The sequence below is a fragment of the Chenopodium album genome, chromosome 18, assembly GCF_948465745.1.
Source record: "Chenopodium album chromosome 18, dcCheAlbu1.1, whole genome shotgun sequence".
Taxonomy (NCBI): Eukaryota; Viridiplantae; Streptophyta; class Magnoliopsida; order Caryophyllales; family Amaranthaceae; genus Chenopodium; species Chenopodium album.
The window spans coordinates 13,455,311-13,472,205 of record NC_137851.1 but is presented as its reverse complement, the minus strand read 5'-3'; the positions used below and the strand labels follow the sequence as shown (position 1 = coordinate 13,472,205).

Sequence of the window (16,895 nt, the reverse complement as noted above, 5' to 3'; positions counted from 1 at the left end):
CACATTTTTCTCCCATATTTTCGCCTTCCCATATACAGAGTAAATTTTCTTGTAAGAAAACAAAGAAAAAAGTATTTTTACAATTGTATTTTCTCTTGGAAATTATTTTCAACGGAGAATCATTTTCCCAAACAGCTTAAAACAAACTAAGCCTAAACCAAATAAGCGGGATACGAAACTTTAAAACCTACAAACAGGTAAGAGTTCCAGAAATGTAAATCAAATTATTTCAAACAAAATACAGGTCCACAAACTTGTTCCATAGGGTTAACTCCAAACCAAAGTTTAAGTATGACTTATGAAATATGTATAACTACAAAAAATAAAAATGAAAAAAAAAAAAAAAAAAATCCACAAAGCAAGCTAAATAAACCTGAAAACTTGACGACCCAGAACAAGTATTTCATATACACAAACTTCATGTCGACGCATTGCCACCTTGCCGAAGTAACCACAAATTTATAGAACTTGGACTAGGGCCACTAAACAAGCTACCTTTTAACTTCCTACTTGTTGGTTTGTCACTGCCATCATGTTGTCATTGGTTGGGGGCGCCTGCATAAAACCATGTAAATTAGCTAACTAAAAATAAAAAATCAGACAAACCAAAATCACTTCGAAGATATTCCTGAGGGCTTCATCCTGCTCAACGAACCAGCAGATGCACCCAGCTATCAAAATACTCGGTAGAGAGGAACACCATTCACAGTACGACACTGCAGTAAACACCAAAAACATGGAACCCCATGAGGGAGAAACGTTTTCCAGAAAAGAAAACTGAAAAAGAATGGTTGGGCAACCAAAATCAGACCACAACAGCCATCTTTCCAGAAATATGAACAGAATGATCGTGTCACCATGCAGACTGTTTATTAAAGCTTATCCAAAATGAGCATCCCAACACAAGTTTGGATTTGGTTTTCAGGGGAGGCAAAGGAAATAATCCTCTTTCCGTTTCTTACTGTTCACCCAGTTTTACATGAATCCCATTTGACAGCTTTTGTCGATATCACTACTTACTCCCCAACAAGAGGGGAATTGACACCCTCACCTTAAAAGACCAACCCCACACCAGACACCATTGCTAACTAAAAACACCAGAAGCAAACTGCTGACGAATGAACGGTCTCCATTAGCCAATCTAAATTCCGAATCCTCTGACCACGTAGCATCGCAATCAAAGCAGACACAAATTCTTTCATTTCCTTACCCCTGCATAATGGGGGCACAACCTCCCCTCCATTAAGCCCCTGCAAAAACCTTAAACCTCAACCCTCGATCAATCGTAAAACCCTCAACACTCCTCAATCGAAAAACGATTTTCAACAGAATGAAAAATAATTACAACCCCAGGATCTGTTAAACTGCAACATAAAATTCCATTTCCCTAACCACCTACACAAAAACCCCTGTATTTATTGCTCCACTCCAAATCCCCAAACATAAATAGATCTAATTCTTCCACCATTACCTGATACTACCCCTATGCATCATCACAATGTCATATTCCACCAGATAAAAAGAGTAGATGCCTGGACACAGTAACATAAAATAAACAAAAGCAAGCATCAACCATTAGGTGGTTGAATTTGACCATTCAAGGTTCCAAAACACAAATTTTGAAACCCAACCTATAGAATTACCAGGAATTTCAAATCTAAAGGCAATACTGAGATAGGAATAACTTTTGCTATGGTAGAAATTGAGTTTGGTAGTTAAATTAAGGAAGGACATACTAGAAATTAAAAGACATAAATGATGGTAAAACATATTGATGAATAAAAAGATATGAGATTCTACTCCTTTAACTCCCATTCCCTTTCCCTTGGTGAAACAAATGGGTACTACTCACCAAGAATAAAGCACTTTGGAATAATATGAAAGCTAAAGATTTGAGACTTCTGAGTAGAACAAGAAAAGACATTCGAAAAGGAATAAAGGAAAAATACTGGATAGAGGAGAAGGCTGGGAAACAAGGGAGCAAAACAAGTGCAGCTTATCAACAGAATAAATCTAAGGACTGTCAACAAAAAAAGCACAGATACTAAAAATCCACTAAAGCAAGGGAGTTCAGGTGAGCTAGATCAGTACATGATCAAATCCTGGAATAAGGTTGATATGAAAATGATAGGATATTGGGTCTGCAGCAGTGCGGCCACAAACGATCAGACACATCAAGAAGGCCAAATACAACAAAAAGAAGTCTTGTTTGTTGAATTGATTTATATCTATATTCATCACGTACAATTGTTGCAAAGAGTTGAATCATTGTCATGGAGTTTGATTTAAAATCACTCCAATATATTTCCACAATCAATACATCATCATCACTTAATCCAAACAGGTCAGTTAGTATTCCAAATTTACAATGTCAGCATCTTAATAAACAAAAGTTCAAGAAAATGATGAGAATGTCAGCATCTTTATAATAAATAATAAACATAAATTCAAAAAAATGATGGGAATACTTCAGAGCCAATATAATTCAGTAGACAACTGCTGGCAAATAATAAGAAGAATTTTCCATCATGAACAGTAAAACAAGTTCTAAGGGATCGTCATGTGGAATTCAAAAAAAATAATTATTTTTTATCACAAGACTCACAACAAGAACATATTTCATGAATGATTTAAACAAAGAATTGTTTAAGAAATTTGATACAAAAACAGGATCACAATATAGGACAATAGAATTCCCAACATGGGTAATCAGAAGAGCATGTATATATTTTATACACTGGGGCCAAGAGTTGAACTTAAAATTGGACATTAAGTTTCAGATGCACATGCATAGAGGTGCAAAAGTGTTTCCCATACTTGGACACTAACTGATACACAATGATAATATCACCTCAGAGAAATCAAGAATAATAACAAATAATGATAATAGACTGAACAGGCATATCTATATATTTATCCATGAAACAAACATATCCTGATAACAGCAGCTGCTGATGCCTAAGACTTCACTAAAGACATGCACAAAAAGAAAAAAAAAATGAAGATAAAAGAAAAGGAAAGAAAAAAAACCAATAATTACCTTGAAGCTGAGTTCGCTAATCGTAGACCTCAACAACGTATCTCCAACAATTAGTCTCAACTCCTTTACAAAATCCTCTCGAGAAATTATCTTGTTCTGATACAACACAAAAGATTTGAGGAAAAAAACTAACAAAATACAAACATAGAGATTGAAAAGGGTGACCAAGACAATCCATACCCTGAATAGCTCATAATATGCAAGCAACAACTTCATTTTATTTCGCGGAACTTGCTTTGAAATTGCTTCAAATAACATCGGAAACGGCATCCAAGGGGATTTAGGAAATGAACTCACACTTCCACTTCTTTCTTTACTTCCATCACTTGTCAAATTTGACACATGATCATTTGCCTGAAAATGTATGGTAATAGATTTATTTAAGGGACACACATTGTTGATTACTATTGTGAAAACTCAATCTACACAAACCATAATCAATAAGCTCAATATTAATACAATGTGCAAAAACTTCAACCAAAAGAAGCTCACTAAATTGTTCTATAACCATTGAACGTATGAGATGTCACAGTTGGTGTTTTGGAAAATGGCTTTTTGATAGGCTTTTTGGCTTTTATATTAGGTCAAACAGATTAAAAAAATACTCCCTTTTTTTTTGGCACACTAGCTACTACATAGAATTTCAAGAGAGATACTTCCTCCGTTTTTTAATAGTTACAACACTTTGACTTTTACACTATTCATGTATTTCACTTTGACGGTTTATACTTAAATTAAAAATATAATCATGTGGGATCTTGTTAAATTCGTCTCAACTTATACAATTTTAATATCAATGCGTATAATTTTTACATGTCAGGAATTAAAGATATTAACGATTAAAAACATGTATCGACAAGCGTAAAAAGAGAAGTGTTACAACTGTAAAAAAAAATAGAGGAAGTATATGGTAAGTAGTTAAAAAATAAAAAATAAAAAAAAATAAAAAATATTAGGATGTGAGATTAGAAAAAAAAAATAAAAATAAATAAATGAGTTAGGACCACAAAGAGAAATAATTTGAAATGTAGTTGTGTGGACAAAAAAAAAAGAGCAAATAAAAAAAATAGTACTCCCTCTGTTTCCTTTATTTGCATCACTTGGGAATGCACGAAGTTTTAGGAGAATAATATAATATTGTGAGTAGGTGAATAAATTATTATAGTAAAAGTAAGATAGGGACCATAAAAAAGAAATATGTGAAAGAAAATAGATATTTTTATTATTTAAGCCGGGATCATGGAAGAGAGAAATGATAAAATAATTTGAGTAGGGTTTAAAGTAATAGAGAGAAATGATAAAATATAGTATAAAGTTACAAATATAGAAGTGATGCATTTAAAAATAAAAAAAATAAAAAAAATAAAAAATAAAAAAATAAATAAAAAAAAACCTATTAAAAAAAGTTATGTTACTCATACTCTTTATTACTCTTTATTTTACCTCAATTACCCGTGTCAAACCCTCGATACTCGGACGTGGGCATGACACTTGGACACTTCATTTTAGTTCAAAATCATAGAATTTTTTCACAAAATAGCCGAGTCAGACACTTGGACACATACCCGTGTCAGACATGGGTACTCGAGTCCAAGTAACGTAGAAAAAAAGTGATGCAAATATAAAAACGGAGGGAGTAGAATGTTTCCGGAATGAAATGTATTAGAATTTGTATTTATATTTAACAATTATTTAAAAATTACACATATAACCGAGTACTCAAAACTAGAACCAGTGCATGACGGTTCCAAGTCTGGTTCTCAAATTCCAGTCAAGGGATTCCAAGTAGGTCAGCAAGGGATGATTGACGTCCTCAGGATTCAGTAGCCAGCTTTCTACTTTTCTGAATTATATCTGTAGCCTGAAGGGTTAATTTTCCGCCACCCCCTGTTATTATTATTAATTTTTATCTTAAATCCAAATGCTTGCAGTTTGACTTTTGTCAGGCAATAGAAATGCAGGCTTCTTTGTCTTCTGTCATGTTGCTATTGCAAATTTAGTTTTAGAAATCAAAAGGATGTTTGTCCAGGAGTCCAGTCTGCTTACTGGCAAACGCTTTTCAATTTAGGCAATGGAATTGCATAATTCTTTGTTAATTGGCATGTCAATGTCAATTGGTTTGGTAATCAGGAGGATATTTGTGTAGAAGAGTCTGGTCTTTACTGTTAAAACTGTTTTAAAACTGACTCTATTTATCCCACATAATTTTTGAAATAGTGCCATATTATTTTTGCATTTCATTGAAGCTTATAATAATTATATTAGCCTATATCATATGTATTAGCCTTATATTGAGGTTTTGTTAATTCAAGTGTACTTAAGCAAATAATTGCTGATTTTAAAAATTATCACCTTTTAAACCCAAGACCTTTTGTATGCATTTGTTAAGCATTAAATTTCTTAAATTCTGTAATGAAAATAGCTCTCACAATTTTATTTTAAGATAGTTCGCATTATTTTTAATCTAACGACATCTCAAGATATGCGAAATATGGAATCAAATTAAAGGCCATTTGTGGGAATTGGGTCAAAGTTCAGCAATGGATGATTGTGGATGTCAGAATTCACTCAGCTTTCTGTTTTTCTGGATGATCTGATGGGTTTTCTTCCCACAAGTGCTAAGTTGAATTGAGATCTACCCAAGATTGTTATGGTGAATCAGAATATTAGAATGTTTTGTCTATCCCTTGTGTGATTGTGATATTGATACAGATTAGTGAAAAGGTAGATTGGTGGGATCAGATGAAGCAAGTAGAAATTTAATGGTATAATTATGAAAATATGGAATCAGTTTCAAGGCTTGTGGGAAATAGGCTGAAGTTTAGTAAAGGAAGATTGTGGATGTCAGAATTCATTATTAAGCTTTGTTCTTTTTTTTTTTTGGGATGTCAGAATTCATTAGCAAGCTTTTGGTTTTTTTTTTTTTTTTTTTTTTTTTTTTTGGATAATTTGAAGGGTTGTCTTCCATAAGTGATTAGTTGAATTGTGCTTTATCCATGGTTGTTGTGGTATATCAGAAGATTAGACTATTCTTTCTTCTTTGTATGGCTTTTGTGATTGTGAAATTGGTAAGCAGATTAGTGAATTAGTAGATTGGTGGGCATCATAAATGCAGCAGGCAGAAGTTCAACGGTATTGCACATATTAATACCATTACCAATCTACTATTTTGCAGATCTGTATACCAATTACAGAATAACAAGACCTGAACAGTACTCTTTCTCAGCAACGAATGAAACCTCTAGATCACCCATCTTTGCAAAATCGCAATGCTAGATAGAGTTTTGTTATAATCACTTTAAACAATCAACTTATGCACAAACAAAAAACAAATGAAATAAGAACAAATATGCATGTATTCCATTCCACTTTATGAAATTTCTCTACAACCAACTATATTTTTCTTGCATAACCTAAAGTCTGCATAAGGTATTTTAAAGCACACATTATATGCAGCTAAAAAATTGTCTAATCAGAAAATAACTGTAGCAATTAAACTGTACAGGTCACAGAAGATCAGCAAACTTATAATGTCAGCTACAGCATCACACTAAAATACGCATAAGATATTTTAAAGCACACATAATATGCAGATAAAAAATGTCTAATCAGAAAAAATGATGGTGGCGATTACTGTACAGGTCACAGAAGATCAGCAAACTTACAACGTCAGCTACAGTCTCCATTTTGCACTGGTTCATAAGGCTTTGATGACCGGTATTGACACTTACAATATCAAGGTTGCCATCATTCTTCAAAAGTTGACCTGCAATATTCATTTTCTAGTTCTCAAGCAAAAATATAGAAATCCAAGTGCACAAATAAAATAAAGTGCGAAGGCATGTGTATGAATTGATCATATGTCATTCCAACGAAAATTTTCCTCGAATATATTAAATAGTGCTTGAACCATGGAAAATATCAAACATAAAACTCTTGCCCGAGGAGAACATCAGAGTATAAATTAATTGGCAATTTGACTAGTACCCTAACTTCATAGAGAGAGAGAGATGGAAAATACAAAATCTAAGCATAAAATATCACCTTCATTATTAGCAGGGACCTTGAAACTAACAACATACTCAGGGTATATATGAGTATTGATATTCATGCTCCACACTATATAATGTCGTGGATTTTCAGGATCATCAACTCCACTGTCAAAGCTCTCGCTACTAGGGTGGAATTGCTTGGATCCGGGATGAACTACCTCCATATTTCCCATGATGACACGACAAAGAACCATATGTTGCACTCCATTTTCGTCAATATCACAATAATTTGCACTGTAAACAAGACACTATCTTTAAAAACCACTGGCATTTGGTTGCAAAATATATGGCTGGCAGCAATCCAAATAATCACAAGGGTTGGGCAGAGATCAGAACATGATGCAACAATTTTAGCAGAAGCACGAAATACTTTGTTGATAAGCATGCATATACTTAAACATGCTGGGAACAGGTGAGAATAATCTTGCCACAGTAGATTTGCATTATTGTCAACTTATCAAGCATGTTCATTTTCAATTGTAAACAAACTCAAACCAAACCGTCCTTTTCTATTGTTACACAATTCTCATCAGATTGATAATCATGATTAACAAACTTTAGTTTCACATGTCATATTTAAAATTTATTACATTAATTTTTCTTTTTTTCATTTTAAGACTTCAATTTATTGCTCAAATTCACAACACCCTTTTAAAGTCTCAAATCATTAATATTATTATGCAAGTTTTGCACCACACTTTTTCAAAGAAGAAAAACTAATATCTACATTTAAATTCAATTTAAGAAATAATTTCTGAATTTAAAAATCATCGTAGCAAAGTTTAAGAATGTAAACTTATATAATCTAATTTTAATAAAATCAACCTGTGCACGCACGGCATAAATACTACAGATTACTATACTAGTAAAAAAAACAAGACCGTAATTCATGCTTGCCTAGACTGCAAACCACCTGATGTAAAAATACACAAGACACATATCAGCATCAAAATTAAAGATGCAGCCACCATATATACATACAGATGGAGAAACAATGGTATCTGCCAAAGTTGAAGGCATCCAATTTGGCAACCGAAAATCTACAATAAACTGCGCTAAAAGGAGAAAAAGTGCAGAAGCCCAGGATTAGCCTTAGACCCCTTAGTCATATGACAAATAACATGCATACAAGGATCCAAATATGGTCAAAAAGGCATTGTCTTCAAAAACATCAGATCCCCTAAAAACCAAAGAACCAGAGTCAGAAAGATTTGAATTCGGGCAAACCTGATAATATCTTGCAGTCAAGAATCTCAAGATGATCCTTACTCTACAAAGACAACTACAAATTGCTTGTAAAAGCAGAGCTTTGAAGTTCATGATAGACATGATCAGCAATATAAATTTACTTCCAGAAGATGACAATGAAAGCCCTAAAGGTGCGAAGAGAAGATCGATGCTCACTTTAAGAAACTTGCACAGGTCTACTTGATATACAGTATAACCAAGATCCTTGAGGTAATTTGCTATTCTCATTCCAAATTCATAGCAGATGAGATTTGTATGGTGCTCGAGCTAGAACCAAAATGGCAAACAAGACCCTCTAGATGTCACTTTCTAGCTCTAGAGGCTAGACATATAAACCATTGCCAATAGATTAGCCTAGATGACTATTCTGCATCTCACTGCCATATTCGCATGAAATAATTTACTCCTACAGCAGAAGTTTATGCAAACATTGAGTAGCACTAGCAATCACCCTGTGCCTCAAAGATCATACCCTCAAAATAAACTGATTGTAAACAAACTACACAGCAGAAACACACACATGTATGCACACTGGATTATTTCCAGCTTTAAGTTAAGGAAAATTTCATTGTACATAAGATGGCAGTGAACCATGAGAAACGACATTCAAATAAGATAACATCCTAAGCAAACCTATTATTTGCATTCTTCATTTGGCATTAAAAACACTTCTCTTTAGCAATCAGAAAAACACATCTGGTTGAACATGCATAACTAGGCCCAATGGTCTATCACAACTTTCTAGTAATGGGACATGTATATGATCAAGCATTTAAAAAAATATGTGAACAGGTGCAAGTATGAGCAAAAGCATATAAATTACTGAGGTGTGTGTGTGTGTGTGTGTGTGCTCGCGCGCACGTGTGCACATGCCTAGATGCAAGCAAGAATGTACGCCTAATATAATTTAAAACAATAAATTATAAAAACTGAAGACATAAATTATAACCTGGCATCAGCACAGTTTTCAGCTGTGAGATGAACACCAATGCCATATATGGACTTGGTTTGTTGAAATCCATAATGCCCAAGTCCGTAAGTCATAATTCCAGACGATGCTTCTTTGGTAGATGCAAGCCATGCATAGCAAACATTTGGATTACCACGATACTTTTTCGTTATCTCAACCTGCTTCAAGAAAAGCTCCAACCGACCTTGGCACATAGCAGCTGAGTTGGGACATATTCCTACAACATTTGGACTACCAGTAGAACCCATGCCCTTTAGAAACATTTCTTTCACAGCATCAGAATTCAAATCAAACTTCACTTTATCAACGTCAGCATCCAAATTATTCTCAACATGTTGATTTTCTCCAACATCTTCATTCATCCTCACATCAGACACCTTATCGCAGCTATCCTCAATTTCAGCATTCTGACCAACTTTTATACGTTTGACAACAGGACTTGATTCACCGCAATGTTCAATAAATTGTGAATCACCAACCCCGTTTACTTCTATTTCAATCTGCAGCTTTATCTCTTGGGTGTCCTGTATCCCATCTCTCTGAATCTCTGGTTGGAAAAGCCCATGCTGATCATTGACATCAACATAAACTTCCGGAAAGAAACAGCATCCATTTTCATCAATCCATGCAATGGACTGTTCCAAAGAAGTTTTCAAATTGAGTTGCACCATATGCACAAAATCAAGCAGAAGATGGTAACTCTTGAATTTCAATTCAACAGCACCCTTTTTAAACTCAAAATCTTTTTTAACCAAGCCAACAACTTCGGAATCATGATCAACCCATTCTCCATTCTGGAAAAACATCAGACGTTTGGGCAGCCCACTTTTCATAAAATTTGCGTAATAACGAAGCAAGGATCTACGAGAACCAAGTTTACAGCTCCTGCACTTGGCCTTGCAGACATCAGGTTTCTTTCGCTTTCCAAGCTTAGATGACTTCAAAGTAGAGAGGGGAATGGCATTACGAGCCAGATACGTAGCAAACTTAGCAGATCTCTTCCTCTTCAAGTCAACAACAACTCTACGACTACTATCCAATACCTTTGCGTATTTTCCTTCCATAGGTATATAGTGGATCAATCCCTGTAAACAAACCTAAATCCAAAAATTCACCTAGAACAAGGCCAAACAGTTTTGACTCGTATGTACAGATCAAGAACGCAGCACAGGTGCCATAATATACAAGTGATCAACCCTGTGAGAAGCAGGCTTTCACACGTTATGTTTAGCACAAAAAATTAAAATGTAGAGCAATTGCATAAAAGAAAAAGTCAGTATAAGTTACGCAAAATAATAGGGTCACAAGCCACATACAAAAAGAGTGGTAAGGAAAGCAAAATTTCCGATAGTAATAATGACCACTTGGCACATACCTGAGAGCAACTGAACTGGATTCCATTTATTATGAAAAAAAACCTTTAAAAAAGATATAGTACCTAAAAACAATGAACAGATTAGAGAAGAAAAGACATATGATGCAAAAGTAATGCAAAAATAAACCGGCATTAACACCTTCCAATATTTTTCAGTTCAAACACAAAAATAGACCACGCACCCAGTATACAGTAAAACATCAAAGTTACTCAACACCCAACAAGCTGGATAAATAACATTTTCTACTCCTGTCTTTCAAATATTCCACTGGAGACTAATGTGTTTCATAAAATCCAACAAAGGCCCTTTCTTTTATGCACAGTTTATGTGGGGGGGGGGGGGGGGGAGGAAGAATGTCAAAGGGGCCGCACACGAGAGTGAAACTACTTACTTTCTCCTTTTCTTTTAATAGCAACAATTGGAATTCTGCAATTTTACACACACTCCTTTAATTTTTTTTACGTTTAAAAAAGCATAGCCATGTGGGATCTTATTAGATTTGTCATAAAATATACTTTCATAATAGCGAGTTTTTATAATTTTTACTAAAATACAACTTAAGATATTTCAGTTGCAAAACGTGCATTGCAAGCGTAAAATCCTCGATGTTATGAGTAAAAAAACGAAGTAAGTATATTCAGTAATAGAAGTTGCCTTTCTGAACAAATTATCAGAAATATATCATACAAGAGTTGAATTCAAACAATAAAAATGAAAGATTCGACAGTTGATGAAAATATATATTAGGGTAAAGTAGCATAAAAAACCCAAATCTATTGACTTATAAATTAATCCATGAAATTTATTGCACAAATCCGATAACCTTGAAATTCTACTAGGTCAAAGGGTCAAACCAAAGGTTTATAAAACAATTAATCCAATAACACACAAGAACTACAAGACTACCATTCTCTTCATACAAGAAAATTGATCTCCAAACTTATTTTTCCACAACCAAACTCTAGCAGTATTGAAAACCCCAATTTAGCATAGTCAAGATAGCATAATAATTGCGAGAGGATTAAAAATCAACAATACCTATATTACACAGAGATGACACTAACTTTCATACAATATAGACAGGTATATTTCACAATTGCTACCAGTCACCAGCAAATCTTACTGTCGTCCCATTGGAATATCCCAGCCACTTGACAGATGTACTTGTGAATTATCTACTTAGCATAACCTGTCAACTTCAAACCATATTAGAAAACAAGAAAATAGGGGTGGTAGAAGAGGAGCACATTTCATTGCACAACAATTAAAGTCATATGAACCTTACATGTCAAATACAAAACATATCAAACAAATAAATTATTTAATCACATAAACATATCAAATAAATAAAATACTTTATAAAATACACACAACCACCACCACCACCACCAACAACAACAACAAATTAATAATAATAATAATAATAATAATAATAATATCCCTGAAGGCTTAAACACTTTGAATAATCCAAGGCAGTTTAAGCATACAACTTGCAGACACAATAACAGCAAATATTTATTGAAACCAGGAAAGAAACATAATTACTCGATCTAATCAGTGGTTCAACTGAGACAATCAAAAAATTAATGTAAAAAAAGTCAGCAAATCACTCACCAAAAGGATATAAATTGGACAGGATGGCACAGCAGACAATAAATTTTATAATCATAAGGAGCAAAATGTTTCAAATATGTTACTTTACAAGAAACAAAGCCACCACCTTTGCCTATATATTTGAAATCTAATATAGTAGCGACAAACAATTCAGACAAATACATAGTCATTGTAAAATAGAATATTTTTATATAAAAAATCGCTATACTTGTCCAATTAAAGGTCTTTGAGAAAACAACAAAGGAAAACTATTTTCAACTGCTACGCGATTACTAAATTTCCCCAAATCCTCCAATTTCTCTCCCTACCAAATACTTCAATGGAGACGTTCAACTACAAAAGTAGTTACAAATACTTCACTCAAAAAATCTAAAGAACAGCCAAAGTGATAAAAAGACTTTAATTGATCATGCTCCTCAATTCTGACGGAATATATTCAATATGTTCCACTTTGTTGGCACCAGTATTTTTTGCTTGATTCCTACTTAATACAATTCGGTTAGTACAAATTTCTAATTAGGGTTATTTAATTATGCCCTATGTTACTCGGACTTGGGTACCCATGTCCGACACGGGTATGTGTCCAAGTGTCCGACTCGGCTACTTTGTGGAAAAATTTTATGATTTTGAACTAAAATGAAGTGTCCGAATGTCATACCCATGTCCGAGTGTCGAGGGTCCGACACGGGTACTTGAGGTAAAACAAAGAGTCCGGGTAACATAGATTATGCCCAAGTACAGATTCTTTCAACCTTCATCCAAATTAAAATCTATATCCATATCTATCTATATTAATATTTTAAAACGAGTGCTTATCCTACCATGTAGCCATGTGTCCCTTCCAAACTCTTTTAATCTCTATTCTTAAATATATTTTTTATAACCACAATGCATATCCATGTATTATTTATAAAAAAAAAAATTTACATAATCACATCTTCTAACTTCTATTAATTTATTTAGTTTCACAACTCAATTCTCAATTTCAACTAACTCAAATTTGTCCTCTATGATGTTTCAAAATTTTCAATTTACATTGACAACCATTAATTTTATTTTATTTTTTTGCATTGATCCTTTTTAAAGGTTGCATGATAACTTTTTCAGTTCATTGATTGCTTTATTTCTTCATCTTCTTTTAACCAATTGATAATTACAGTTTATACAATGTAGGTAAAACTTGCTATGATTTTTTTAATTAAATGAAAATGCTGTGTAAATTTTTTGACTTAATTAAATTTATTTACAATTTTAGATAAATGTCTAAAATTTAAATAGCATTTTAGCAAAATATAAAAATAATGTAGTATAATGTATAATTATAAAAACTAAAAAAAAAAAAAAAAAAAAAAAAAAAAAAATCGACACGTGCATTTCATGAGGTAAATACTAGTTTCATTTCAAACAACCATTACTTAGTTTGACCCAAAACTAGTGGGGTTGTTATAAGCCTTGTAAGATTGCCAATCCACCCAGCCGCCAAGAATAAAGCATAATTTTGAACCCTCAAAGACTCTGATGGAGCAACTGCTATTACCAAGCCACTGAGTAAGCTAATACTAACTATAATACGAAACAATGTGGCTTTTACTAATATCATTTATTCATTCAATTGACTGTATTCAAATTCCTAGAATTTCAATTAAGATTATAGTGAAGACTGAAGATACATGAACTAGAAACTCACATTCTCGTACTTACAAGTAACGAGATTCAAAAAACATTACCCAAGTGAAATCACCATCACTTACACCTTTAAATTTAGCACTTACACATCAACCCTGATATTATTCCTCTAATATACAAATCTAATTATCAACCTCGACAGCCGAAAACTAAAGATAGCAAAGGATCTTAAATCTAAAACATTTCCATAAGAAATTATTCAATCTTTCAAACTCAAAATCTATCCCACAATTATATTGAATGTTTTACCTAACACAAACATAAGTCTTGTCATCATTCCAATCAAAACATCAATTCAAATACTCCATATATGTTAATTCAATAATCAACCAAACAACATATATAATTTTTCAAAACAACAATCAAAATTTAACAAAACTCAAACGTCAACCCATAAACCTAAATTATACCAAAAAATCAAATAAACCTCAGAAAAAACACAATTAAACATCAAAAACAACCAATTAAAATACTAGATCTACTACTCAACACCTCAAAAAAACGACCAAAACAACCACAAACAAAATCAAAACAAAAATCACAAAATTCAAAAAACCTAATCATAAAACCTAATTCACAAAAAAATAATCAAATCAAACAAAAAACGCGAATTATAACGATCAAAAAGCAGAAGAATCATACCAAAAATCGATGAAATTTGATGATGAAAGTTCCGGCGCTAAGAATTATCCACCCTAAACTGCAAAAAAGAGGAGAGAGAAAGCAGCGCAAGAGAGAGGAGAGAGAAAGTAGAAAGATAAAAAGGAATTTAATAGGACTTTAACGGCGTAGGTCGGCGTATTGTTGAAGACTTAACGTTGCAGTAAACGCCGTTTGTTTATTATTACTTGGAGGAAACGCAAAACGAGCTAGAATTTTGTGGTAGGGTTACAAGGCGGTGATGTATTGAGGAAGTTGGGTATTGATTGACTTTTCTAGGATTGGATTTTAATTGGTCTGTGATGGGTGGGATGTGACAGGTTGAGGAGAGAGAAAGTAGGTCGGTTTATTGCATTGTTTTGGACCTTAGGACTGGGAAAATACGGTTTTTGATAAGTATGGAAGGTCAGGGTTGAGGGAGTTTTCTGGAATTTTGCTTTTGGTTTGAGTGATGGTGGTGTCACTTGTGGGTATCTGGGTTGGGTTATTTACAATAGCCGGGATTATTAAAGGTTTGATTGAGTTATTGTTTTTAAGTTTTCTTGATTAGGCTAATGGAATAGACCTAGTTGGGTAAAATTTGATCCAAACTTAGAAAATTGACTTAAGAATAATAAACTGAGTTAAAGGAAGGATTTTTGCTGGAATTTTGCTGTTTTATTTGAGTGATGAGCGGTGATGATAGTGTCACATGTGGGTATCTAGGTCAGATGACTTATGTTATTTACGATAGGGAATCAATAAACGAGTCGATCGGTTTTTGTTTAGAAGTTTCCTGGTTTAGATTAATATATTAGGTTGGGCTGCCCAAGGCCAAACTCTAAAAAATTGACTTCATTTGAATTACCGATATAAGTATTCAATATTAGAATCTTTTAAAGTTAAATAGGAAAGGAATTGAACTATCAATCGTAGAAAGTTAATTGACAATAGACTTAAAAAGGTATCAAACCCTAACCTTGCTTGTAACAGATGACGACTAGAATCAAAATTTAACTTTAATTTCATATTAAATTTATTTACCAAATCCAAACATATAGAGTAGATGGTTGTTCGACTAATGAATAGTAATGATGTTGCCACATGTGGCATGGGTAGCCAAGTCTTTTCACTTGGGTTATTTACAGGGGATTGCATGTCAATTTAAGTTAGGTAAATGGATTAGGGTAGGTTGAGCATGGTTAAGACCTAAAAAACTAAAAAAAACTTGAACCCTGAATTAATTGATATAAGTTTTTAATATTAGAATCTTCAAATTCAAATTTGGAAGCTAAGATATTGAACTATCAATCATATAATAAGCTAATTAGCAATAGACTTAAATCTTAAACCTTGTAACAAACGACTCTAATCAAGCTTGGCATTTACACAACAAGCTTGGCATTTACACAAAATTTACTTACAAAATCCAAACGTACTAAGTGATTGTATTTTGTGGACAGTTGTTTTCTTCGACGGCTAAAGGGAAATAAGTGGAAATAAGGTGAACAAACAGACCCTTAATCAACAATAGACCTAAAAGGTATAAAATCTAAACCTTGTAATTTAACATACGTATGTACTACTCTAATTGAGTGTGACTTTATAAATATGGAAGAAATTGATTTATCAATCAGAATAAGCTAATTAGCAATTAACGTATAAGGTATCAAATCATAACTTTGTAACGTATGACGTACTCTAGCTAAACTAATTCTGGCTTATAGACATAATTTATTTACCAAATCTAAACATACAAAGTGATAGTGTTTTGTGGACTTGTTATCTTCAACTAATTTATTTATATTCATGATGTTACCATACGTGGGCATCTAATTCTCTTTACTTGAGTAATTATGAAAGGGGATTGTGTAGGTCAAGTCAAATTATGGATTTCAAGTGTCCTCGATTAGCTAGGTTAATATTATAGATTTTTTGGGTCAATTTTGATCCGGACTGTACTAAGAACATTGACCTCACTTGAATTAAACAATATAAGTTTTTAATATCAAAATCTTCAAATTCAAATACATACAAAATTGGACTATTAATCATAATAAGCTAATTAGCTATAGACCTAAAAAGGTTTCAAATCCAAACCTTGCATCGTAATGTACAACTTTAATTAAGTCTGGTTTTTAGAAAAAAAATTATTTGCTAACTCCAAACGTACAAAGCAATGGTGTATTATGGAACTTTGTTGCTGTCATTTGATAGATTAGTAGTAATGATGTTACCGCACGTGGGCATCTAAATCTCTTTACTTAGGG

The 16,895-nt window shown here is 33.1% G+C and overlaps 1 protein-coding gene across 6 annotated transcripts; it reads right to left on the bottom strand.

Moving 5' to 3' along the window:
- Window positions 1-204: 204 nt before the first annotated feature.
- On the bottom strand, window positions 205-14,784 carry LOC145591535 (inactive poly [ADP-ribose] polymerase RCD1-like). 6 transcript variants are annotated; one of them, XM_081648019.1, is made up of 9 exons: window positions 14,629-14,784; window positions 11,725-11,875; window positions 10,686-10,748; window positions 9,290-10,507; window positions 7,085-7,326; window positions 6,706-6,806; window positions 3,221-3,394; window positions 3,041-3,136; window positions 205-555 (listed from the first exon to the last, which is right to left on the bottom strand). In XM_081648019.1, exons 4-9 carry the CDS (start codon window positions 10,372-10,374, stop codon window positions 499-501), a joined length of 1,755 nt encoding a protein of 584 aa, XP_081504145.1. In that variant the 5' UTR covers window positions 10,375-10,507; window positions 10,686-10,748; window positions 11,725-11,875; window positions 14,629-14,784; the 3' UTR covers window positions 205-498. The 6 variants fall into 6 exon arrangements, with proteins under 6 accessions (XP_081504145.1, XP_081504147.1, XP_081504149.1 ...); XM_081648021.1 differs by having other exon boundaries at window positions 11,751-11,875; XM_081648023.1 differs by having other exon boundaries at window positions 11,810-11,875.
- Between the last annotated feature and the right edge of the window lie 2,111 nt (window positions 14,785-16,895).